This window comes from Bombus terrestris, chromosome 6 (genome assembly GCF_910591885.1).
Source record: "Bombus terrestris chromosome 6, iyBomTerr1.2, whole genome shotgun sequence".
NCBI classification, from domain to species: domain Eukaryota; kingdom Metazoa; phylum Arthropoda; class Insecta; order Hymenoptera; family Apidae; genus Bombus; species Bombus terrestris.
In genome coordinates, this window is record NC_063274.1 from 11268180 (window position 1) to 11291307 (window position 23128).

Sequence of the window (23128 nt, forward strand, 5' to 3'; positions counted from 1 at the left end):
AACTTATACTTCGTAATATTTTTTTATATGACTTATATTTTCTGTCAGTTTCCTAATGTATATTTTATGATAATTATACAACACATAAGAAACAATCAATTGTTTGATATCAAATCTAGCTAAAATATGAATTGAGTAAGTCATAAAATTTAGATTTTTATTTGTTATTTATGATTAATTTTCGAAAATATTTTTGTTATAATGAACATATAAAAATAAGTATAAATGGTTACTAAGATTTATTTTTTTATATAATTCTTGTTTTATAATATTAAAAATATTAGAAAGTAACATCAAAAATATTTTAATAAAATATTTGGGACAATGTAAATGTACATTTGAAATATGTTTTCAGGTTGCATGAAGTCTGTTTGATTTTTATTAAGTTTCTAAATTTTGTCAAATGTAACAAAATAAAATAAATAATGATAAATGTAGCTTAAAAACTTCATATGTAATTCATTAAAATATGTTTTTTTATTATTTTTATCTTTAAAAAGTATAATTGTGTTCAACTTTTTGTTATACATATAAACTATGTAATATGTATGTACATGTTATGTATGAATTACAAACATATTTATATGAAAATATATAATCTCAGTATTATATGTGAATCTAATAATTTAATCATTTATAAATTTACAATACATTCATAATAATTTATTTTCTTTATTGAAGATCCGAAAAAAAGGTAGATGCATTATCAATTTTACTACTTGGAAGATTATGTTTTAATTGTTTTTGCTTTCCACCTTTTACACGTTCACTAACGTCTAAAGTTTCAAAATATTGTACATTCCAAAACTTGATATCATTATCATGTGACGAAGATGCAATTAAAGTACCATCACTGTTAACATCAAGTGCTTCAATAGAAAGATTATGTTCTCCTACTATTCCAAGATGATGATGAGGAAACAGGCTGGTAGCCCTGTACATTAATACATGCAATAAATACATAATTATTGTAATTAATATATGAAAAGAGTTATATAATAAATCTTAAACTATACCTAAGTATTCCATCTTCTCCACCTGTTATCACAACATTTTCAGTAATTGGAATCATACAGTTTATAGCTTTTTTAGTTAAATTCGGAAACTCATCTGAATGAAGACCAAATTCTCCCCAATTATATACATACATTTTTCCTTTACTTGTACCCACCAATATTTTTGTTTCAGATTTAAATAAACCAAGACATGTCAGTTCCTCTTCATATTCTTCTGACTAATGAAATGATTATATATATATATATATATATAATTATATATAATTAGATAACATGATATCTATTTACACATACTTGAACATGTAGTTTCTTTCCTGGTATATTAAATGTAGTAAGACATCCATCTCCACTTGCACAAACTAAGTATTTCCCTTCTTTATTTGTTACTATAGTGCTTACATAATCCTCCATTTTTTTTAATGAAAATATAGGTATATTCTCTCTTTGTCGAAGATCCCATACTTAAAATATTTAAATATAAATATAATGGATTCAATGAAACAGAGAAGAGAAAGAAACAATACATATATAACATACTTTTTACTACACCATCATCGTCTCCAGTTGCAAACATATGTTCTCCAATTACAGTCATTGTATATATTGGCTCCCTAAAATAAATTAAACATTAAGTAATGACACTTATATTTTTATTTATATTAACTATAATAATTATTTACATACTCATGTGCATTTTCATAAAGTCTTATTAACTTTTCCGTTTCTAGATCAGTGAGCATTATACATAAATCCTTAGCAGTAGAAAATAAAGTTGTACCAGAGTCATTGAATTCTACGTCACGACATGCTTTAAGATGCAATTCTAAAGTTGATACCAGTTTTGTTTCTGTATTATTATATTTGTATCTACCAGATAAAGAAATATACATGTATAAACATATGAAGCTATTCAAAATTATTAACAGCATATTAATTATATGATATTAATAAATATAAAATTTACAAGTGTACATCTCCTACAATATTAGCTACAGCGATCATGTTTGAATTAGGATGGAAACATATATCTACCACATGATCTTCTGTTGTAATAGGTGGAGGATGATTTGTATTTATATCTTTTGATCTAATTATTGCTTTTACAACTTCATCTTCTTCCTCATTTGCATTTAATAAAGTTGATTCTGTACTGCCACCTTTAAAAAGAAATAGAAATATTACCTTTCTATAATATTACAAGTAATAAAAAACATATACCATTAAGTTAATTTTTATTACAAAAATTAATTAAGTTTAAAATATTTAAACATTAAATTTTATATAAAATTTACTTGTGTGTGCATTATTTGAATCAGAAAGTTCCTCATCGTCTTCACTGTCTGTATCATCATTGCTCAAACTGCTGTCTTCTGACAATGTTTGTATACTATCGTTACTTGCATCACTGTCAAGATTATTATTCTCTTCATTATCAAGAATAAAATTACCTAAATAATACATATATTTAATTATAAATAAAGAAAAATATTTAATAAATATAGAAAAATTGTGTAATAGTTATTAATGAATCAATTGTTGTTAACTACTGTTATTATGTTAATAGTGGAATCAATGTAAACATGTGCTAATAATATTAAGGAGTAAAAATAAGAAATAAATGATTATTTATTCTATAGTAATATAATATAAAAGGCAAACCAAAAATTCTTTTTATTTAAGAGAAGGTACCTAAATGTCCTTTATCTAAATGCATGTTTTAAAGATCCTAACTCTTTTTGACGATATTTATAAGGATTTGTGTATAATATAACACACAGTATGTATGACTTGTTCACTGTACAAAAACTATTAAAATTAATATTCTCTATACATTGCACTATATAAAATGTGTTGTTACAAATTTATAGTGATTTTTTAGGAAACAGGAATGTGAGTTGATACCCATGGAGCTCTGATCCGCTCTGCTCGCTAGAGTGCAAAAAATATTCAAATGAAGATGTTAAGTTCTATCGAAATGAGTACTTTGATTCATAAGATTATTGTGATAATTTTTGATACAAGTGGTGTGTCGCGATCCTAGATTGCAATGACAAGAATCCTGATAATTTTTGTTTCTTCCTTGACTCGTAAAGTCCCTTCCAGTTCTTCTCCTAGAATCTGGATCCTCTCAGATCCTAGTGTTCTAATTGAAAAATAGTTTTCACCCTGTAGATCAGCGCTTCTTTCCCTATACTAACTTCACTCTCCGATCTTCGTTAGTGGATGGTAGTGGGAACGCAAAACTGATGTAATCGACAACGTCGTGTGTATGTGTGAAAGAAAGCATGCACTTTGCGTGGCGCGCAGAAACTATCCGTTGAAAAAATGTATGGTTCTCTTGGGCTTTCATCGAGCTAACTCAGCCGAATGCTTTTAAGATACAAAAGCAGTACGTTTAAGCATATAGTTCTAAATCTCTAATTCTTTGAAACAAACATTCTGTCGAGAGAGCCTACGTGACTTTAACTGAAGCTGTCAATTGATTACGATTCTTAACAAAATTTTTCAAGTTCGCTAAATAAAGTATTTTTGTTCCCAAATTTTAACTTTCCCTATATTAAAGAATAACTACAGTTATTCTTTATACAGTTTCTAGATACATTTTGTCTTTTAGATATACACGACAATTGAAATTGACAATTCAAATTACGTTCCACATGTATATGTCGATCTTTCTAGATTAAGCCCATACTAAAACTATATTCGAGACAGGTAATTAAGGTTACGTTCACGCGATAACATAATAGTATAAATATATATTCTATTGTTTAAATAAATAGTTAATTAATAAAAGAGAAATTATATACAATAGTTCATTATACTACAGAATTTTTATTAATTTCTTTCCATAAAATTAAAAAGATATTTGGTTTATTATTAAAATTACTAAAATACTACAAATATCAAAATCCCTATTTCAGAGGGCGCCATTATACGTTGCATCGAATTTCTTGCCTAACTATAGTAATTGCAATCAGAGTGGAGTGTGGAGTATGTAGTGTGGAATATGTAGCATGGTGGACCATGGCGCTACATGGTTCAAGAAATTTATTTTCATAAGATATAAAAACGATTCTTGTGTGTAGCCACGTTCATACTTTGATAATTTTAAAATGGAAACTCGGACGAATGAGTTATTAACAACAGGTCCTATAGCAACGATTAAAGAAGAGCCTGTTGACCAAACTGGCGCGAAGCAAGATATGCAACAATCTCAAGTGCAGGGCGTTTGCATTGAGGAAGAGTGCGAACAGCGTATCGAGTGTACAACTGAGGGCCAAGAAAATGAGACACGTACATTTTTATCGAAATGTGTGTTCTGTGGAAAGACATTTACTTTCGGTGATGATCCAAAACTTTTAGAATGTTTACATGCAGCATGTTCGACATGTGTTAATAGTAAACTCAGTGATCACAACACATCGGTCGACGTGGATGTTCTGTGTAAGGCTATGTTATACGTCTACATTTTGCAACTTTATTAAATTCTGATTCCGCGAGTTTTTCTTCTTAACATCTATAGAGTGAACCTTCCAGCTTAATGATTTCAAATATCTTGTAAATTACTTGCTGTATAAAAAAATTGCCCAAATAGAAATTGACTAGGATAAAAAAGAATATTATTTAACATCATTAGCTTTTCTATGAGTGGATATAAAAGATATATGAAGATTAACTTAATGCATTAATTTTTTAAATGCATTAATCGATGCAGCAATATTACATGTAGAAAAAGTTTTAATCTGTTTATGGTATGTTAAGAATACATTAGTTTAGGACATATATTAATTGTAACATTGTAAAAAGATACTAGTATTTGAGCTGTATCAATTAATGTATTAAAAAATATATGATTCCATTTAAGTATTGTAATTGATTTTTGAAAAATTAATAGCATCAAATTATACCTGCCTCAATACTATTTATTAATCTGTATAATAATATTCATAAATATCAAAACATCTTATTTATATTAAATGACAGAAACAGCATGAAACAGTTCTTATGTTTATTTGAATAAATTTTTAATAGTATCTTTATGATTCAAAATAATCATTTGATATTAATATAATTTATAAAATATTTATGTTTTTATATATAAGTATATTATATCATATAATAATTAAGCCATGACTTTAAAACATACATGTCATTGCAGTGGAAAGTAATGTAATTGCTTGTCAGATATGTAATGTCACCACACAGGCAGAAAACTTAATTGAAAACCGATTCCTATCAAAATTTATAGAAGAGGATAATAGTCCAGGTACTGATGACGAATCTAAAGAAACAGAAGAAGAAAAAAAATGTACTAGCTGTCATGATAATGCCAATGCCACAAGTTGGTGTGTAGAATGTGAAGAATTTATATGTCAAAACTGTGTTATGGTAATGAAAATATTACTCAGTAGTATGTTTATTAAATATATTTTTTTAAAAATAACGGCAATTATTTTGAATTTGTGTTTCTTAAAGGCACATCAGAGATTAAAAATAACAAAAGATCACACAATTAAACCAAAGGATGAAGTTGCCAATGATAGAGATAATGTTAAAAAAAGCAACAAAAAAATACCTGGCTATTTATTTTGTACAATTCATCCACATGAACAATTATCTTTATTTTGTCAAACATGTGATAAGCTTACTTGTAGAGATTGTCAGCTAAGTGAACACAGAGATCATAAGTACAAATTTATTCATGAAATTGCTACTGAAACCCGTGCATCAGTGTCAACTTTACTTAAAGAAGTGAGGTAATTCTTCTGTATTTGTCATTTTTTTATTTATATATTTTCTATAAATATTAAAATTACCTTTTTTATGTTATGTTTAAAATCTATCTGTTTTGCAGTTATAAACGAGTTTTATTAAAAAGTGCAATGAAAGTCATAGAAGACAGACAAGTTCTTATTTTAGAAAAAAAGAAAAATTTAGTGCAAGACATAACACAAATGGTGGTGCAGTAAGTTATTGTAAATTTTGTATTTCAAGTTTAAGTGAAACAAAATTATTTAACTTATGTAATATTTTTTCACACAGGTTAACAAATGCAATTAATACACGAGGAAAACAATTAGTTATGCGTCTAAATGAAGTTTGTGATCAGAAACAAAACACATTAAATGAGAAAAAAGTTGCTTTAGATCAATTATCTAAGCTTACTGATCATTGTATCCAATTTGTAACTCATGCCTTAAAAAAGGGTTCAGATATGGAATTACTTTATAGCAAAAAGTATGTATTTGAAATACTAAATATATATAAATATAATAAATATAAATATTCCATAATTTTTTTTGTAGATCTGTTACAAGTCATTTACAAAGAATAAAAAGTAGACGAGCTGACATTCCAAATCCAGAAATACCAGTTAGAATAAATTTGTCCTTGGAGAAAGTACCAGATTTGATAAAAGGTTAAATTAATAATAATAGGTGCTTAATTATATGTTATTAAATAGGTAGTTTGTGATATTGCTACAAGCAAAACTGATTTCCTTTTTTTTTTATATTAGTCATCTAATAAATATTTGGTTTGTACAATATTAAATTTTTTTTTCTTTTCTTTCTTAATTTTAGTGGTTTCATCTATTGGAGGAATAGTAGTGGATGGTAGAGTATATCCTTCAATATCTCCATTGGGTGGAGTAAATACAACACCATCTATGCCATATAATGAATCACAGACAGATCAAAAGCAAACAACTAATCTGTCAAATGTACATATGGATGGTTCTTCCATAGCTGCACAATTACCTGTTGCAACACAACAATCTAATAGTATGCAACAAAATTCCTATCAACAAGTGCCTCTTCATATAGCATCTCAACAGCAGCAACAAACACAGTCGCAAAATTATATGCAACATTATCCTATAAATAACATGCCACCTCGGTCATCACCACAAGCACATCAACCTCGTGTACCATATCCAGTCAATTTCAATAACAGATTACAACAACCAATGATGATGCAACAACGTCCTTTGGGAAGTTGCCATCAACAAGTAACATCGTCCACGCATCCTCATCAACAAGTTCACATAGATCAACTTGGTCAGAATACAAGTTTACGTGGACTTCTTGCACATAATCCACCACCTTTCCGATCTTCTACAAATCATGTATCATATCGACTGCCACCTTATAGATATCCTCCAAACAATTCCCAACGACCAGTACCACCACCTGCATATCAACCAACAAATACATCCATGGTATCTGGTATAAGACTTCAGCAATGTAATCCAACTTCTCCATCCGCGCAACATATAAATTATCCTATGCAACAACCACCTACAGCTCGCTGGCATATACCTCAAAATGTCAATCCCTGTCTTCCTTTTTATACTTCCCGCCATCAATCAAATACACCTTCCATGTCAGTTCCTACTAATGATACCTACAAGATAACGTTAAAAAATCAACAATCAAATGCAAATCAAAAATATAATACACAGACGACTACTGCTTCTGATACTCCACCTCAATCACAAAGTTCAGTGTCTGTTGGTCATACAGTTAGTTCGTCAGTACCTAAAACGCCTAGTCCTGTGCCTCCTGGAAAATCAGATGAAACTGAAAAAAGTCTAGACAAATTTTGCCAAAAATCTTTGAATGATCTAATGCTTACTATCGCAAAATTAGATAGCAATGGAATTGTAGTAATACCAGAAGCTCAACGAAACCAGTTAGATTCGGCCCAAGTAGATAGTTCAACTGATGAAGGGTTGAATCCAATGGCTGAGAATTCATCAGGTAATTTAATTGAAATAAAAATATGTAATTGTTATTCAAAATATTGATTAAATATGTATTTTGTATATATAAAGTATAAGTGTATATGTACAATTATGTGTTCAATAGATAATTCAAAAAATGCTGCAGCATCCATGGCAAAGGATGATCCAAATGAAGACTGGTGTGCAGTATGCATGGATGGAGGAGATGCAGTATTATGTTGTGATAAATGCCCAAAAGTCTTCCACTTATATTGTCATATTCCTAGTTTAAAATCGTTTCCTGAGTAAGTGTATGAATAATATAGTGTAATAATATTTATGTTTAATAACTAATGTAAAATTTTGTTATGCAATAGTGAAAGTGAAACATGGCAGTGTATGTTATGTACTAATGTACTAGACTGTTCAGATGACCCACCAGGAGAAAAAAGACCAAACACAATGAGTGCAAAAGAATTACGAATTGCACAAAGAATTGTGTTAGAACTTTATTGTCAATATGAGCAAAGCTTACCTTTCCGTGAAATAGTATCTAGCGAGGTAAATTAATTCTATCCAAATTTAAAAAATATATAAAATACATTAAAGGAACATAAAAGTTATTATTTCATTTATAATTAACAGATAGTTGATTATCATCGCATCATAAAAAAACCAATTGCACTAGATGTAATTAGAGATAAATTAAAACCTGAGCATGCAGAACATTACACAGATTTAAGACAAGTAATGGCAGACATCAGATTGATGTTTAAAAATGCTTTTACTTATAATCCTGTAAGTTCACTGTTGAAGAATTTATATCATATAAAATATGATACAAAATTGTTATAAAAACATTCATACATTTCATATAATCATATACTTTTTTTTATTTAGGTTGAATCGCAAGTGTATCAAGAAGCACGAAATTTAGAAGAATTTTTTGAAAAATTATTATTAAAATGGGCACCAAATTACGCATATGACGATCCTTTTCTTTCGGGTGACAAGGACGAAGACGAAGAAGTGTTTCCTCCTAATAGAAAATATCGTCGTATACTTACAGACTAATTTTCACTTTCCGTAATTAAGCACATAAACAAGTATATTATTTTTAAAACACATAGCAGAATTATATTTCCATATAATGAATATTTCTTAATTATATTTAATATTGCTTTTCGTGTTTAATTAATTAATAAATGTCTATAAATACTTATGGATACTAACAATTGAGCAGACATTTACAACTGTAGTATAGACTTCTTCACATTTTATGTTCAGTGAAGAAAATTTTATTTCTAGCTTAATATTGCGAGCTTACTGCATGAATTTATAAATTAAAGGTGATCACAAATTTAGTTCATAAAATATTTGAGTGTGTTGACTATTTCTTATAAATTTATCATAAAATTTGTTAGAAAACCTATCATTTAATTATATCAATAATTGAATTACTAAAAAATAATTGCATTAATATTACAATAAAATATTTCAGTAAATATATAAGTATTTTTTTACAAAGTATTACGACTTTATATACATATATATATATATATATATGTATGTATGTATATAATATATACACAGAGTGTTCCATATGTGACAGTATTGCAGAGTTGAGTTGAGGATATAAAAATGGAAAAACAAAAATTCAGATAAACATATGAACTATTTTTGTGTTCTCAATTTACTTCTCCAATATACTCACATAGTACGAAACATTTTGTATATCTGTATTATCATTTTAATAAAACTATAGAAAAAAATGTTGAATTACTTGTTGATAAAAAATTACAGTTAACTATGTAACATATTGACTGAAAATTTTATAAATTAATATCATTTTTAAAACGTTTTGCTGTAAGAAAACCGTTTAATTGTTAATATTCCGATGTATTTGATAAGTAAATACATGTTTGTTACACGAAAATGAACAAAAGATTGAAATATATTAACATTTGAATTTTCATGTTTATTTCTCATTCTATTATAATTAATTTTATTATTTAAATTGTCTTATATTAAAACGTTTTAATACATTTACTTGGTAGCATCAAATGTAGACAACTATGTTGTTAAATTTCACATTATTGTATTACACCAAATACATGTAGGATGTGCAAAATAATCTTATATAAAATATACAGAATGGAATTTTTTAAAATTGTTTTATCGTTTCCAAAATTATAATTTGTAATACAAATTTTACTCTTACAAAATTTAATATTAATTAAATTACTTTAGTACAATAAAAAGATTAATAATTTTACAATAAAGATGAAATTGATATGAAATGATTTTATAAATACAATAAATTTATGTAATATTGCATGATACTTTCATATATGTATATAGTTACATAGTAATTTCTTTACATTGTGTAGAAAATTCATATATTTATATTTATGAATATTTACACCTTAATTTTATTTTTCTATTTTTATAATAAAAATACCAATGAAAAGTTATTTTACATAGTGTAATTTAATTCAATAAATATTTTCTATATATTAATAAATTATTGTTGATAATTTATTACTTCTAAATGATTCCAAATATAAAAAAATGTATAATATTAAAAACTTTATTACCTACTTACTTTACTACTTAATGGTTGGATTGGAAGACAGTTTCGTAGCCCTTTTTCCATTATGAAAGAAACATTTATACGAGTAACCAATCGCACACTTGTATTTAGTAGTTAGTGCTAGGTAACTGTCTTATAACGTTATGAATTCAAATGTATGATACCCGCATACATATATATACATATTACTTTTAAACTGTCAACCTGGTTTTGTAGTAGAAGAAGTATTTCTGTATTTATTTAAAAACATATTATGAATTTGACAAATTTAATTTATAATGTATCTTTTATCGCTTTTGTAACTTTTCTTTCATTAAAGGTGAAAATATAAGTATGTTAATTTTAAATGATCAATTAATACTTTTCGTAATAATATATACACGTACATACCTACATGTGTGTTTATGTGTATGTGTGTTTTATGATTATTTAAAGCTTTTTAATAACTTTCAGTAATTCATAGTTAGAATTTTGAATAAGAAATAAAATATTTTTTGTTAAAATGAATTTAAAAACTGTATAAAAAGAATTTAATAATGTCATATGAGATTAATAATGTTATATCCTTAAAAATGTCATAATATAATTTACATTTTCCCGTTTGTATGTGTTAATATATATATTTATGTATGTAAATTACTGAAGTATTTATACTTCTTTAATATATAACTGTATTATAAATGAAATTTACATATTAAAATTATTATACATTCCATGCCCACTCAAAAAATGGACTTAGAAGCAACTGTAGTTAAACGTTTACAAAAACTGAGGCAGTGGCAGTTAGAACAACAAGAACGATTGTTGAAACAGCAAGAGATACAAAGACAGATGTTAACTCAGAAACAAGATTGTATGTATAAAGCACTTGAATTATCAATACAAGAACTTGATCTGGATAAAGATATATTAGATATAAATGATTCAAATGAATCTGGTAAAAATACTGGAATTAATAATAAAAGTCTAATTATGTTACATAATAGACCACAAACGAAAGAAAATTATACACAAGTAGTAAATGAGAATGACTCATGTGTTGATCAAAACATAAGTGGCAATTTTGAAAACATAATTTCACGACAAAAGTCACCGACGCAAAGATTCATTGAAGATGTAATTAACATTGAAAGTCATATAAGAAGACAGTCAAAGGATAAAACAAGTATAAAAAATGACGTAGAAGAAGAAAAACAACTAGAACAATTTATTATGGATGGAGTAGCACCATTACCACCTGATAAAATAGTTGTTCATCACATTTCTATTGATGATGTACCAATATTTTCTCCTAAAAAGGATTTTCATACATTGCTTGAAGAAAGATTGAAAGACAGTGAAAATGAACCTCCTGAAAAAAAGTCTAGTGCTAGTTCAGGGAATAAAATAAAAAAACCATTTTTAAGAAAAGGAGAAGGTTTAGCCCGATTTAAGTTGAATCAACAATTACAACCTTCTACATTGAAAACAAGATTACATAGTATATCATTTACCAACAATACACAATCTGGTTCTAAATGTCCTAGAAATGAAAATAAATGCAATAAAACTCAACATTTAAAGAATGCACAGTTATCAAAAAAGACACATTGTATAAATGTAGCTCAAAAACATTTATGTCTAAAAAATGTTTCATTACCAAAGAAAAAAATTTGTAGTACACCTAAATCTAATACCACAACTACATATTTGAAAGATGATATTAATGAAGTGAAAAATGCAGTTGAATTAAATACTTCAGATTTTCATTCTGGAACTCAGAAAGAATTAGAAGAAGTAAGAATATTTGAATTGTTAGAAGAAAAAGCAGAGAATTCTAGCTTCTGTTCTACATCTAGTGCAGTTACTGCATTCTTACAACAATCAACACCATTTAAAGTAAAAAATGCAGAATATAGAATGGACAGTAGTGTGCACAATGCAAAACAAGTTACTCCAAGAAGTAACATACCTAAAGAACAATTAATTGTAAAATCTAATCAAGCATATAAATGTATGAAGTCCAATAAGGATACTGATACTCACTGTGATTTCTCACCTTTTATAAATCAGAAGATTATTCATGATAATATACATAAAAATATAATGTTTTTGGAAAATACTAATGAAGACAATAGAATAAAACCAAATAGAAATGGATACATGTCATTAAGGGATCAAATCAAATCTATACATAATGAACAGAATGTTATAAATAGAATTGAAGAAGACAATAAAGAAGTCAGTCCTCATGTTAGATTTTCTGAATTTAATGAATACAAAACAATTGGATTAACAGATACCTCAAGTATATCAACTGAATCATTAGTAACAAAAAGCTTTTCAGATGAGAAGGCTTGGAGTGATTCTTCAATCCTAGAAACATCTACTGTACAAACATTATCAGTGCCATTTGAAGTATCACGGTCTCCTGTAATAATGAAAAGTAAAGTGCATAAGGCACAAACCTGTAAAGATATGACAGAGAACAATGATTCTACTTATAATACAGATGATATGTACCAAAATGTTTGTCATAAAGATGAATCAGAGTTATCAGATGCTGAGGATTTAACTTCCAATAATGAGGTAAGTTTACATAAATGTGGACAAGATGATTTAACACCACAAAAAATTGATAACTTTTATGATATTGGAATATTTAAAAAAAATATGAAATTTTGTGACAACAAAAAAGTAGATGAATATGTAGATAATCATAATAATGTAGTTGTAACTGAAGATCAGGAAAATATAAATTACTTACAAGAAACAAACGAAACTATTTTTAAATCAGAACTTTTAAAAGCTCGTTTATTGGAACTTGAGCAGGAAATCAATATATTTCGTAAAGAAAATGCAACTTTATCTATGCAACGTAAAAAATTACGTGAAGATCATCAAAGTTTACGCAAAAAGTATGCGGAAAAAGAAAAAAATTTTGAAGAAAATAAAAAACAAGTAGAAGAGCGTTTACAAGAAGAAAGGAAAAAGCTCGCACGTGAAAAGTCCGCATTAGAAAATAGAATGCGAGATTCACAAGAAAAAGCTCAACAAAGTAAATTGGAAAGACAGGAAATCCAAAATTTGAGGCAAGAAATAGAACAATTGGTGCAGGACATGCATATAAAGGAAAGTAGATGGAATGCAGCACAATCTAGACATAGATGTCAAATGAGAATATTAAAATTAGAAAATTCAAAACTGAAACAAGAAGTAGAGAAATTAAAGAAAAATAATATTAGGAATAAAGGAAGATCTGGAGCTTCTGCAAATACAAGAGCAATTCATCAAATTAATAAACAAATTAACATGCAGTATAAAGAATCTAAAAAAGTTAATGATGTTTCATTAGATGATGATCAAAAAGTGACAGAACCAATAATGAAGACAATAAGTATAGCTAGTGAACAGGATATAGAAAAAAGGAAAGAATATAATTGTAATAGTAATACGAATATTATGAATGATAAACCACAAAAAAGTCAAACAACTATAATAGATATTGTTAAAAAACGAAATTTATACGAAAATTTAATCAAAGAAGCAACATTAGATTTAACAGAAATTCCAGAAAAATTTGATGCTCTTGAAAATTTAAGTGAGTCTAAGTCAGACTTAAACAATGAATTGAAAAAAGTAAATAGTCAAATAAATGTTACAAAAGCTAATTGTAAAAAATCATATAAAGAATGTGATACACCTTTTAATCATAATGGTATTAATGACAATATTCAATTACATGTGCAAAATGATTATAAATGTTTTAATGAAAATTATACAAAAGATTTAGCATCAGCAGATGAACTACCTAATATACACATAGAGAATATATCTTCATCTTACCGAAGTAATACTAGTACTGATAAACAAGGTATGACACAGATTGAACACCCTGATGGTTCTATTGAATGTCGATTTCCTAATGGAAATATTAAGAAGATATTTCCCGATCAAGGTGTAACTAAGTTAATATATTATAATGGCGATATTCGTGAAACTAATAGAGATGGGAAAATAAAATATTTTTATGCATCAACACATACATGGCACACAACAATGCCAGATGGTTTAGAGATTTTGGAATTTTCTGAGTAAGCTTTTTTCATCACTTCATTTTATTATTTAATTTTTAATTTCAGCATATAAAAATTTATTATTCAGTGAATATTACTTCTTCTATTATTTAGTGGTCAAGTAGAAAGAAGATTGCACGATGGTACAGTAGAAGTATTATTTCCAGATGGTTCAGTACGAATCGTAAAGTCAGATGGTATTGAAAAATGGACATTACCAGATGGAACATTAATGCAAATTTTTACTAATGGTGAAAAAGTTCTTACTTTACCAAATGGACAACGTGAAATACATACTAGTACTCATAAGGTAACAAGCAAGAATATTTCCACAAAAATAAATATTCCTTAACTTTTTATAAAATACATATATGTACGAAACATATTTATATTATACATATTTATACTTTAATACTTTTATATAAAATTTAGAGACGTGAATATCCTGATGGTACCATTAAACTAATCTATCTTGATGGCGCACAGGAAACACGATATTCAAATGGCAGAATACGTCTCAAAGATAAAGATGGTAATCTTTTAATGGATTCCTATCAATAGAAATTATATCACACCTAACAAAATTGAGGATAGTATCTAATGAAACAATCAAATTTTATTTAAAGTTATGCATATTTAACATAAATATATTTTTAATAATAATAAATAAATAAAATTATAATTAGATATATTTGAAATAGGTTTTAAGTAAATAAAAATAAAGACTGAATCTTTTACTGTTAACATAAAGTGTAATAGTGTTTCCAAATTATGAATATCTCTCGCATAACTAGAATAGATTAGATAAAATTGTGATCGATGGGACATATTGCCTTTTTGAGGTGAGGAGATTACCCTGAATCATGCTTATATATACATATGTATATGATCGATCATAGAAACTCATCTCTTTATAGGCAGGTCTCGACACTCGCTAGGGATAACCACCTGAAAACTACATTGTGATTATTGTGAAAAGTCAATATGGAAGATAACAAAGTTTGTGTTTTTACAAGGTAGACAGAGGTGAGTAAAGTATCTGTCTTTGTCTAAGACAGTCATAGTATATCACGCCTACATAGAACGAGAACATTCTTATGTTTCATGTTGATTTTTCACGACTCAATTTTCAAATGCTTTAGTGCTTTTAATATGGGTATGTCTAGACTTGTTTATATGATTGTGTTATCTACAATTTTGACGTTTGAAAAATGTTATTAATAACTAAAACATTAACTTTATAACTACTTGTTTAATATTTCAATGTGGGTATGATACAGAAAAAGATGATAGAAGAAATAAATAAATGACATGAAAGATTCCACCGCTAGATAGCGCTACTTTACACGGAAATTCCACGAGCGACATTTTATAGTGCAATATTGCTGCAGTCATATGTCTACCTTTGTTGTTCTTAATAGGAAAATAAAAAAGGACATATGATCGTAGTAGAATCGCGCGCGTATGAAAATGTTGCTCGTGTACATTTAGCCTAAAGCTGTGCGAACAAAAATATATTTTTATATTGCTATAACAATATAATCCGGTGTGTACTTGGTTTCGATAATGTTGACTCAAATCAGTTAAAAAATTTAATTGTTAATTTATTATAACAATGCCTGTACGTCCAAGTTTTAAAAAATGGATTATAGGATTTGGCGCATTAGGTGGTGCGATGTTCTTTTATCCACATGATAATGATAATAATAAATTATTGCACATGGACAAATCTAGGATATCTTCTTCATCTTGGGATTATAACTGGGATAGGTTGTATTCATTGTTATTATTGTTACCAATAAAAACGTTACTAGCTTCGCAATACAATGATAGCGTACAATTAAAATTCTATTTTATTTCTCCTTTGTTATATATCATAAATAAATAAATAGAAGAACTTAAATGTTTTCTTAATAAGTAGTTAATAGATTAAAATTAAGAGCGTGTTAGTTTCTTTCTAAATAAAGCATAATTCTTTATTCTATCTGAGATTTTGACATTATTTTATTGATATTTTATTAAATAAATGTATGTGTTAAATATTTGTTGTTCCTTATATTATTTTATATTATATTGATATTGCATTCTGCTTTTGTGTATTTACTTTTGATTCATTATTTTAATTCTTTTATTTGTATGATTTTATTTATAGGAGAGATCCAAAAAGTTTAGTGAAACCAATGAAAATAGACAATGAATCTAATCAAAATACATATCATAAACAATTAATAAATAAAACAGCGAAAGCTACACGTCACATAATTTTAATTCGTCATGGACAATATAATGTGGAAGCTAAGACAGATGCAGATGGGACACTTACAGATCTTGGTTAGTATTTCCAATATAAAGCATGTTTAGTTTATTCGTATATATGTTATTATTCCCTTAACTATTGAAATTACAAAAGAATGTTTTATATGAAAGTTTGATTTCATGGGGGAAATTTAATAAACTAGTTCAATGTATTTTTTATATTCTTATTTAAAAGGATTTCAATGTTGATATAAGTTTTTTTAATGGAACTATATATACATCATTCAATATATCCTTTTAATTGTCTACAAAGAAATACTTGGGTCAAAAATGATTACTTTAAAAAATGTTTCAATTTTAAGCATGCAAAAGTTATTGTATAAAGACAAGGAAAACATAAACATAAAAACATTTGTTGTCTTTTCATGTCTTTCATATGATGAACTTTACAAGATTAAAGTTAAAATTGATCCAAGTACCTTAGTACTTTTTGTAGACAATTAAAAGGTGTATTGAATACTGTATAAAAAAATGTACAGTTCCAATTTAAAAAATTACATTGATATTGAAATCTCTTTAAGTAGAGATGTAAAAATACGATCGAAATATCTTATTAAGATTTCCACACGAAGTCAAACAGTTTTCACCTGAAATATCTTTTTGCATTTTTAATAGTTAAAAAAATAATAGTGTGTATACAAATGAACTAGGCATATAGTAAAATGTACATTTTCAGTAATTAAAGAAATAGTAGTGTGTATGCAAATAAACCAAGCATATGGTATATAGCAAAATGAACTATTATAGTTATAAACTGTTAAAATGTTATAAAGGTAGGCAACAAGCTGAGGCAACAGGAAAACGACTGCATGCTTTGGGTTTTCCATATACTTTGCTTGTACATTCATCAATGACAAGGGCTCAAGAAACTGCTAAAATCATAGAAAAATCTTTTAAAAATATAACGGTAAAGTGTGATTCAATTCTTAATGAGGGTTCACCAATTCAACCTGAACCTCCATCATCTAGCTGGAAACCTGAAGTAAATGTAAGAATATTACTACTTATATGAATTTAAAACTTCTATGTATATATTTTTTAAACTTGATATTGTGTTTAGTTAAAATAATATTGAATAATATTAACACATTTCAGTATTATAGAGATGGGCCTAGAATAGAAGCTGCATTTAGAAAGTATTTTCATCGTGCAGATTTCAGTCAGAAAAATGATTCATATACAATTCTTGTTTGTCATGCAAATGTTATTAGATATTTTGTATGCAGGTACACTACTTTATATAATCACTCTCATAACAGACTTGTATTAAACGTTTTTCCTTTAATATTGATACTCATTTCAGAGCATTGCAATTTCCACCCAAAAGTTGGTTGCGATTAAGCTTGAATCATGCTAGTATTACATGGATTACTATTTACCCTGATGGTATTGTAAAATTATGGGTGTTTGGTGAATCAGGGCATATGAAACCACAACTTATTTCATAACTAAATTGACCATAGCATATTACTTTATTTAATAAAATACACTTACGTTATCTACATTTGATATCATTTTAATATATAAATTTTACAAGAACGTATTTTTAACTATTTATTTTATCTATGAAAACTTATAATTTGTTAATAAAAAACTAAGAAATACTTTTTAAATTATTAACAATCAAGGACAGCACATTTAAAGACTGATGAAAAATACATATTCTTATATTTGCAATAAGTCTTATTATTGTAAACCTCCACCTAAACAAAATTTATGTCTCTGGTAAGATACTCTTTTTGAAACAAAGTATATAAATCCTATTTGCAAATAAATATGCAAAGTGTATAAATATTTATATATACCACGTACAAACTATATATTACTACGTATAATAATAATTACTATGTATTACACCTATTACTCTAAAAATATTTTGAAAAAATATGTACTTAATCTGATTGTAAAATCACAAATATCTAATATACATATACAGGGTGGTTGGTAACTGGTGGTACAAGCGGAAAGGGGGTGATTCTAAGCGAAAAAAGAAGTCGAAAATATAGAATAAAAATTTTTTGTTTGAGGCTTTGTTGTTGAGAAAATCGACTTTGAATTTTCGCTCGGTACGCGTGCACTTTATCACATCTCGTTATAAAAGATCTCATTGTAGATCGTTGTCTTGATTAACGTTATGTTGATAAACACTTCCAATGTGACCGAAGTGTTTTCCTCCAATTTTACCTTTTTGATCTCATAACTGATATTGAAATAGCATTTAACGTATCTCGCCTCTTATTAAACCATTTTACTCTTTTTATAACTATTATAAAAGAAGGTATATAGATAGCGATCGCGTAAATACGTTCCACAGATGAGCAGTATTGGTTTAAATCGTTAAAAAAATTTAGTCGCGGCAATTTACTATAATAATGCCTATACGTTTAAATTTAAAAAAATGGATCGGTGGATTTGTTGCGATAGGTGGTGCAGCCCTTTTTTATCCAAATGAAAACGATCATACTCAATCATCAGAAAAACAATCTTGGTTAATACCTACGTCATCCTGGGGCAAATGGGATCATAATTGGGATAGGTTATATTCTTTTCTGCTCTTGTAGTTATTTATAAAAATATTAATAATTCTGCAAATTAATAATTATATATAATTAAGGTCCTCTTTCGTTCCTTTTTCTTACGTCAAATTAAATAAATATCACAAATAAAATTCCTGTACTAAATACACTTTGTATACATGTATATTGCTAAAATAAATATTATTCCAGTATTTGTAAATTTTCATCTACTTCATATTCATTGGATAATGCAAAATATTTTGTTTCTTTGTTTAGAATTTATTTCTATTATTTAAAAGTTCAATTTATAATTTGTTGTGTCTATTTGTAGACGACATTCAGAATGGCTAGCAAATGTAGCTAAATTAGAAAATGAAAATGATAAAAACTCACGTAAAAAGAGATCTACTACAAACGACAAACAACAATTAAATGTTAGACATCACATAATTTTAATCCGTCATGGGCAATATAATACAAATGGTAAAACGGATTCAGATCGAATACTTACAACTCTTGGTTGGTATCTCTCATGTTATATATATATCATTATGTCATATATATTAATATTTTATAATTTTATAAATGTATTAAATTTTGTCATTTACTGTGTAAAAATATATGTTACAAAGGCAGACAACAGGCTGAAGCAACAGGAAAAAGATTACAGGAATTAGGATTACCATACTCCATGATTATACAGTCAACAATAGTCAGAGCTAAAGAAACTGCTAAAATTATAAAAAAATATCTTAACAATATAACAGTTAAAGAAGATTCTGTTCTTAGTGAAGGTATGCCAATTGCACCTGACCCACCAATTGATATTTGGAACTCTGAAGTCGTTGTAAGTATACTATGTTATTATGGAAATTCTTATTTTTCTTCTATTATATTATAATATTATGTAATATATTTTAGGTTTATGAAGATGGACCTAGAATAGAAGCTGCATTTAGAAAATATTTTCATCGTCCAGAACCCAACCAGGAAAAGGATTCATATGTTATTCTTGTTTGCCATGCAAACGTTATTAGATATTTTGTATGCCGGTAACTATTCATAAAAAATGATATTCGCGTAATAATAACGTGTTTGCTGCCCAATCTGAAAATACCGTGCAGTCGGACTTTTAGAGCGAAATCGCGGGCTAGGTAGCGAACGTATTAATACACAAAATTAAATGCTTCTTTATTATGTGTTTCAGAGCATTGCAATTTCCACCTGAAGGTTGGTTGCGTTTAAGTTTAAATCATGGAAGTATTACATGGGTATCTATTCGATCTAATGGGAGAGTAACACTAAGAAATTTAGGCGATAGTGGACATATGGAGCCACAGCTTATTTCATCTTATTGAAATTGAATAATATAACTTATACCTTTGTTTAGTAATGAAATATTTAAATTATGCGATTTATAATAAGTAGTATAGGAACAAAATATTTTTAGTTATTCATTTGTGAAATGCAAGCATTTATTAAATATCAAAAATTAAGTTTAATATTTGAAATAATTTGAAAATTAAGAAAAATATTTATGTTTTCATTACTGTATGTTAATATTGTAGAATTTAAAGAGGTATATTATAATTATAATGTGCCATCATTTGTTTCTATGTATAGAAATTTATATTTTGTAATATTGAAAAGACAGACGTTTTTCCGGAATACAGTGTATCATTAATGCAATTTCTATACAATTTTATATTACAAATGCTATATTAAAAAAATTTTATCATACATATAGTGTAATCGTTTTCCTAAACAAACGATTGCTGAAATTACTTAGTACTTAAACACACAGATACATAAACAAACAAATCCTTCCTTGTACATACACTTTATAGTTACATTAAATTATACAACTGATAACCTCATAGATTTTCTAGCATAATATCTTTGCAATGCTGCTTCATATACAGGCCCAACTGTTCTTTTTTCCCAAATCTTAGATCTCTCTCTTTTCTCTGCTTCTATTTTTTCTTTTGCACTAATACTTATTTTTTCAGTTTCATCATTTTTACTATTTTCTAATATTTTTTCCACATCCTTTGAATTTATGGGATTTTCTATTTTGGTCTCATTACAACTTTTTTCAAGTTTAGCATTTTCAGTTTGTTGCTTTTGTTTTTTAACATCAGGTTCTTCTATTCTTTCAGATTCCCTTTCAACATTTTTACGTTTTTCAGGTACAGGAGTTCTTACTTTATTTTCCATTTTCTGTTGAATTTCAGTGTCTGTATCACTATCTTCTTCTATTTTTCTTTGCCTATATTGTCTATTCTTTTTTATTTCTTTATTTTTTACCTGGTCTTTGTTTGTGACACTGACATTTATTTCTTTATTTATATCCTCTAAATTGTTATCTAAATTAGTTTTATTATCATTGGTATCATTCTTAACTCCAGATTCCTCTGAAGATTGAACAACAGTCTGTTCATACAAATGTCTATAAAATCCTGAAATATCTTGTTGCTTTTTAACATCTGCAATAGCTTCTAATTTATCCATTTTATTTTCCTCTTCTTCCATTTTCTTAAATTCTTCTAATTTTGCTCTATAAGCAGAAGTAACAAAACTTTCTTTGTCTGCATACATTTCTCCCTCTGCTTCGCGTTCTTTCTGAACCATTCTTTCTATTCTATATTCCTGTTCTTTTTTTCTTCGCTCTGCAGCTTTTAAAAGATTTTGAATATACCTTGGTTTCTTTTTTTCATTTTTTGCAGTTTTGGACTGATCTTTTGTCCTTTCCATGTCATCATATACTTCATCATATTGAAATATTGTTGGGTCTTCCTTTAAAGCCTTTTGCATATTTAATCTTACTTGCCTTTTTATTTTATTTTTTTCTCCCTCTGCCTGAAGAGCCTTTTTAACCCAATCTGTACCATCTTCCTCATCCGAATCATTATTATCGCCAAATACGTTGTTTACCTTCGGAGCAATACGTTGTTGCTTTTTAGGTAAAATTAAACCATACCTAAAATTTTTTGTAATAGTGAATGATCTTTTATTTTTCTATTTTCTTTAATTGGTTATTAATACTTTTACACAACTTACTGTTTTTCTTCTTTACTGTTAGACATGTTTCGAAATATTATTCACTGAAGTCATAAAAATTTTTATCTACTATTACATAAAAGAGTTGTGTACATTTTGTGAGCAATCGAATAAAATTCGTAGAAGCAAGATCATAACCTCTCTTCGACAATATTTTTCTAAATAATTTTCATTGAAATTACAATGTTTCTAATATTGAAACAAAGTTTTACCGTTATATCTAACAAAAGATAAGAAATAAGAAATTTAACAATGTGTTATGTGTTTATAGAAAAATTTAGAATATTTGATATAAACTAACATGCATTTGACTTTTCCTTATCAATTATTTATTCAATATTGTCTTTAGAATTTAATTTGAATTATACCAAGATATCTTTAAACTAAGATTTCATATAAATTAGTTATAAACACCTTTTTACTGCCAACTCAAAATTATACATATATTCATATACATATATATTTAAGAATATCATCAGTAATTTATAAACTATTTCAACTATATATATTATGTATACATACACATGCACGTAAGTAGTTAGTATCACAAAGGAAAAGGAAGAGAAAAATTATTCTTATCAAAAATTTTTATCCATGTACAGTACGTTATATACATACAAATAAAACTTTTCTTACTGTTACCTTACACATATACAAGAATTCATTTTTCTTTCATTAAAATTTCTGTGACTTTTTACGAGAAATTGTTATAGAAGTTTAAAAAATAATACAGAAGTTACGCATGTAATATATATGTAGAATGATTGATTAATAAATATTTTTATTCTCAATGAAAAATTATATATATACATATATCTATATCATTCCTAGTAATCCTCTACCCTACC

General features: G+C 27.1%; 5 protein-coding genes and 1 long non-coding RNA gene across 19 annotated transcripts; 3 read left to right on the forward strand and 3 right to left on the reverse strand.

Moving 5' to 3' along the window:
• Nucleotides 1-458: 458 nt before the first annotated feature.
• LOC100651878 (WD repeat-containing protein 55 homolog) lies at nucleotides 459-3175 on the reverse strand. Of its 2 annotated transcripts, XM_020863461.2 has the most exons (9): nucleotides 3036-3175; nucleotides 2919-2945; nucleotides 2309-2464; nucleotides 1981-2173; nucleotides 1701-1883; nucleotides 1554-1627; nucleotides 1311-1477; nucleotides 1017-1234; nucleotides 459-934 (listed from the first exon to the last, which is right to left on the reverse strand). In XM_020863461.2, exons 2-9 carry the CDS (start codon nucleotides 2920-2922, stop codon nucleotides 673-675), a joined length of 1257 nt encoding a protein of 418 aa, XP_020719120.1. In that variant the 5' UTR covers nucleotides 2923-2945; nucleotides 3036-3175; the 3' UTR covers nucleotides 459-672. The 2 variants fall into 2 exon arrangements, with proteins under 2 accessions (XP_020719120.1, XP_003396059.1); XM_003396011.4 differs by lacking the exons at nucleotides 2919-2945; nucleotides 3036-3175 and adding an exon at nucleotides 2706-2912.
• A 37-nt stretch (nucleotides 3176-3212) lies between these two features.
• LOC100651639 (E3 ubiquitin-protein ligase TRIM33) lies at nucleotides 3213-9910 on the forward strand. 3 transcript variants are annotated; one of them, XM_048406323.1, is made up of 13 exons: nucleotides 3213-3405; nucleotides 3631-3728; nucleotides 3938-4460; nucleotides 5176-5405; nucleotides 5493-5773; nucleotides 5872-5982; nucleotides 6060-6254; nucleotides 6323-6435; nucleotides 6599-7777; nucleotides 7886-8045; nucleotides 8118-8301; nucleotides 8386-8538; nucleotides 8641-9910. In XM_048406323.1, the coding sequence occupies exons 3-13, from the start codon at nucleotides 4130-4132 to the stop codon at nucleotides 8812-8814; spliced, it is 3111 nt and encodes a 1036-aa protein (XP_048262280.1). In that variant the 5' UTR covers nucleotides 3213-3405; nucleotides 3631-3728; nucleotides 3938-4129; the 3' UTR covers nucleotides 8815-9910. The 3 variants fall into 3 exon arrangements, with proteins under 3 accessions (XP_048262280.1, XP_048262281.1, XP_048262279.1); XM_048406324.1 differs by having other exon boundaries at nucleotides 3213-3728; nucleotides 7907-8045; XM_048406322.1 differs by lacking the exon at nucleotides 3631-3728.
• LOC110119358 lies at nucleotides 7379-10671 on the reverse strand. The gene is made up of 4 exons (XR_002307772.2): nucleotides 10346-10671; nucleotides 7653-7762; nucleotides 7505-7579; nucleotides 7379-7421 (listed from the first exon to the last, which is right to left on the reverse strand). It is a non-coding gene; the product is annotated as an uncharacterized LOC110119358 (long non-coding RNA).
• Nucleotides 10672-10878: 207 nt separating this feature from the next.
• Nucleotides 10879-15962, forward strand: LOC100651758 (centromere protein J). Of its 6 annotated transcripts, XR_007224234.1 has the most exons (5): nucleotides 10879-14406; nucleotides 14503-14698; nucleotides 14821-14920; nucleotides 15090-15230; nucleotides 15306-15962. XR_007224234.1 is itself a non-coding variant. In XM_048406320.1 (4 exons), exons 1-4 carry the CDS (start codon nucleotides 11048-11050, stop codon nucleotides 15098-15100), a joined length of 3666 nt encoding a protein of 1221 aa, XP_048262277.1. In that variant the 5' UTR covers nucleotides 10879-11047; the 3' UTR covers nucleotides 15101-15962. The 6 variants fall into 6 exon arrangements, 4 of the variants coding, with proteins under 4 accessions (XP_048262277.1, XP_048262276.1, XP_012164903.2 ...); XM_048406320.1 differs by having other exon boundaries at nucleotides 15090-15962; XM_048406319.1 differs by lacking the exon at nucleotides 15090-15230.
• Nucleotides 15750-20960, forward strand: LOC105665848 (serine/threonine-protein phosphatase PGAM5, mitochondrial). Of its 3 annotated transcripts, XR_007224236.1 has the most exons (6): nucleotides 15762-16158; nucleotides 16541-16719; nucleotides 17478-17692; nucleotides 17800-17930; nucleotides 18008-18982; nucleotides 19552-19614. XR_007224236.1 is itself a non-coding variant. In XM_048406334.1 (5 exons), the coding sequence occupies exons 1-5, from the start codon at nucleotides 16004-16006 to the stop codon at nucleotides 20576-20578; spliced, it is 831 nt and encodes a 276-aa protein (XP_048262291.1). In that variant the 5' UTR covers nucleotides 15750-16003; the 3' UTR covers nucleotides 20579-20960. The 3 variants fall into 3 exon arrangements, 2 of the variants coding, with proteins under 2 accessions (XP_048262291.1, XP_003396061.1); XM_048406334.1 differs by lacking the exons at nucleotides 18008-18982; nucleotides 19552-19614 and adding an exon at nucleotides 20428-20960 and having other exon boundaries at nucleotides 15750-16158; XM_003396013.4 differs by lacking the exons at nucleotides 15762-16158; nucleotides 16541-16719; nucleotides 17478-17692; nucleotides 17800-17930 and adding exons at nucleotides 19853-20067; nucleotides 20142-20272; nucleotides 20428-20960 and having other exon boundaries at nucleotides 18745-19240; nucleotides 19552-19739.
• Nucleotides 20827-23071, reverse strand: LOC100651680 (nuclear speckle splicing regulatory protein 1). Of its 4 annotated transcripts, none has more exons than XM_048406333.1 (3): nucleotides 22923-23071; nucleotides 22281-22500; nucleotides 20827-22200 (listed from the first exon to the last, which is right to left on the reverse strand). In XM_048406333.1, the coding sequence occupies exons 2-3, from the start codon at nucleotides 22304-22306 to the stop codon at nucleotides 21078-21080; spliced, it is 1149 nt and encodes a 382-aa protein (XP_048262290.1). In that variant the 5' UTR covers nucleotides 22307-22500; nucleotides 22923-23071; the 3' UTR covers nucleotides 20827-21077. The 4 variants fall into 4 exon arrangements, with proteins under 4 accessions (XP_048262290.1, XP_048262288.1, XP_020719121.2 ...); XM_048406331.1 differs by having other exon boundaries at nucleotides 22803-22938; XM_020863462.2 differs by lacking the exon at nucleotides 22923-23071 and adding an exon at nucleotides 22695-22829.
• Between the last annotated feature and the right edge of the window lie 57 nt (nucleotides 23072-23128).

What these genes read in the sequence shown, in the direction of transcription:
- LOC100651878 (XM_003396011.4), bottom strand. Translation starts at nt 2,730, where the DNA reads ATGCATTTAGATAAAGGACATTTAG. An exon ending in TTCAAATAATGCACACACAA is followed by an intron (nt 2,174 to 2,308) that starts GTAAATTTTATA and finishes TTCTTTTTAAAG; the next exon opens with GTGGCAGTACAGAATCAACT. An exon ending in CGATGATGGTGTAGTAAAAA is followed by an intron (nt 1,478 to 1,553) that starts GTATGTTATATA and finishes AAATATTTTAAG; the next exon opens with TATGGGATCTTCGACAAAGA.
- LOC100651639 (XM_048406323.1), top strand. Translation starts at nt 4,130, where the DNA reads ATGGAAACTCGGACGAATGAGTTATTAACAACAGGTCCTATAGCAACG. An exon ending in GGTCGACGTGGATGTTCTGT is followed by an intron (nt 4,461 to 5,175) that starts GTAAGGCTATGT and finishes ATGTCATTGCAG; the next exon opens with TGGAAAGTAATGTAATTGCT. An exon ending in GAATTACTTTATAGCAAAAA is followed by an intron (nt 6,255 to 6,322) that starts GTATGTATTTGA and finishes TTTTTTTTGTAG; the next exon opens with ATCTGTTACAAGTCATTTAC.
- LOC100651758 (XM_048406319.1), top strand. Translation starts at nt 11,048, where the DNA reads ATGCCCACTCAAAAAATGGACTTAGAAGCAACTGTAGTTAAACGTTTA. An exon ending in TACATACTAGTACTCATAAG is followed by an intron (nt 14,699 to 14,820) that starts GTAACAAGCAAG and finishes TATAAAATTTAG; the next exon opens with AGACGTGAATATCCTGATGG. An exon ending in ACGTCTCAAAGATAAAGATG is followed by an intron (nt 14,921 to 15,305) that starts GTAATCTTTTAA and finishes ATCTCTTTATAG; the next exon opens with GCAGGTCTCGACACTCGCTA.
- LOC105665848 (XM_003396013.4), top strand. Translation starts at nt 19,077, where the DNA reads ATGCCTATACGTTTAAATTTAAAAAAATGGATCGGTGGATTTGTTGCG. An exon ending in TGGGATCATAATTGGGATAG is followed by an intron (nt 19,241 to 19,551) that starts GTTATATTCTTT and finishes GTCTATTTGTAG; the next exon opens with ACGACATTCAGAATGGCTAG. An exon ending in TTTGGAACTCTGAAGTCGTT is followed by an intron (nt 20,068 to 20,141) that starts GTAAGTATACTA and finishes AATATATTTTAG; the next exon opens with GTTTATGAAGATGGACCTAG.
- LOC100651680 (XM_048406333.1), bottom strand. Translation starts at nt 22,306, where the DNA reads ATGTCTAACAGTAAAGAAGAAAAACA. An exon ending in AACAGTAAAGAAGAAAAACA is followed by an intron (nt 22,201 to 22,280) that starts GTAAGTTGTGTA and finishes AAAAAATTTTAG; the next exon opens with GTATGGTTTAATTTTACCTA.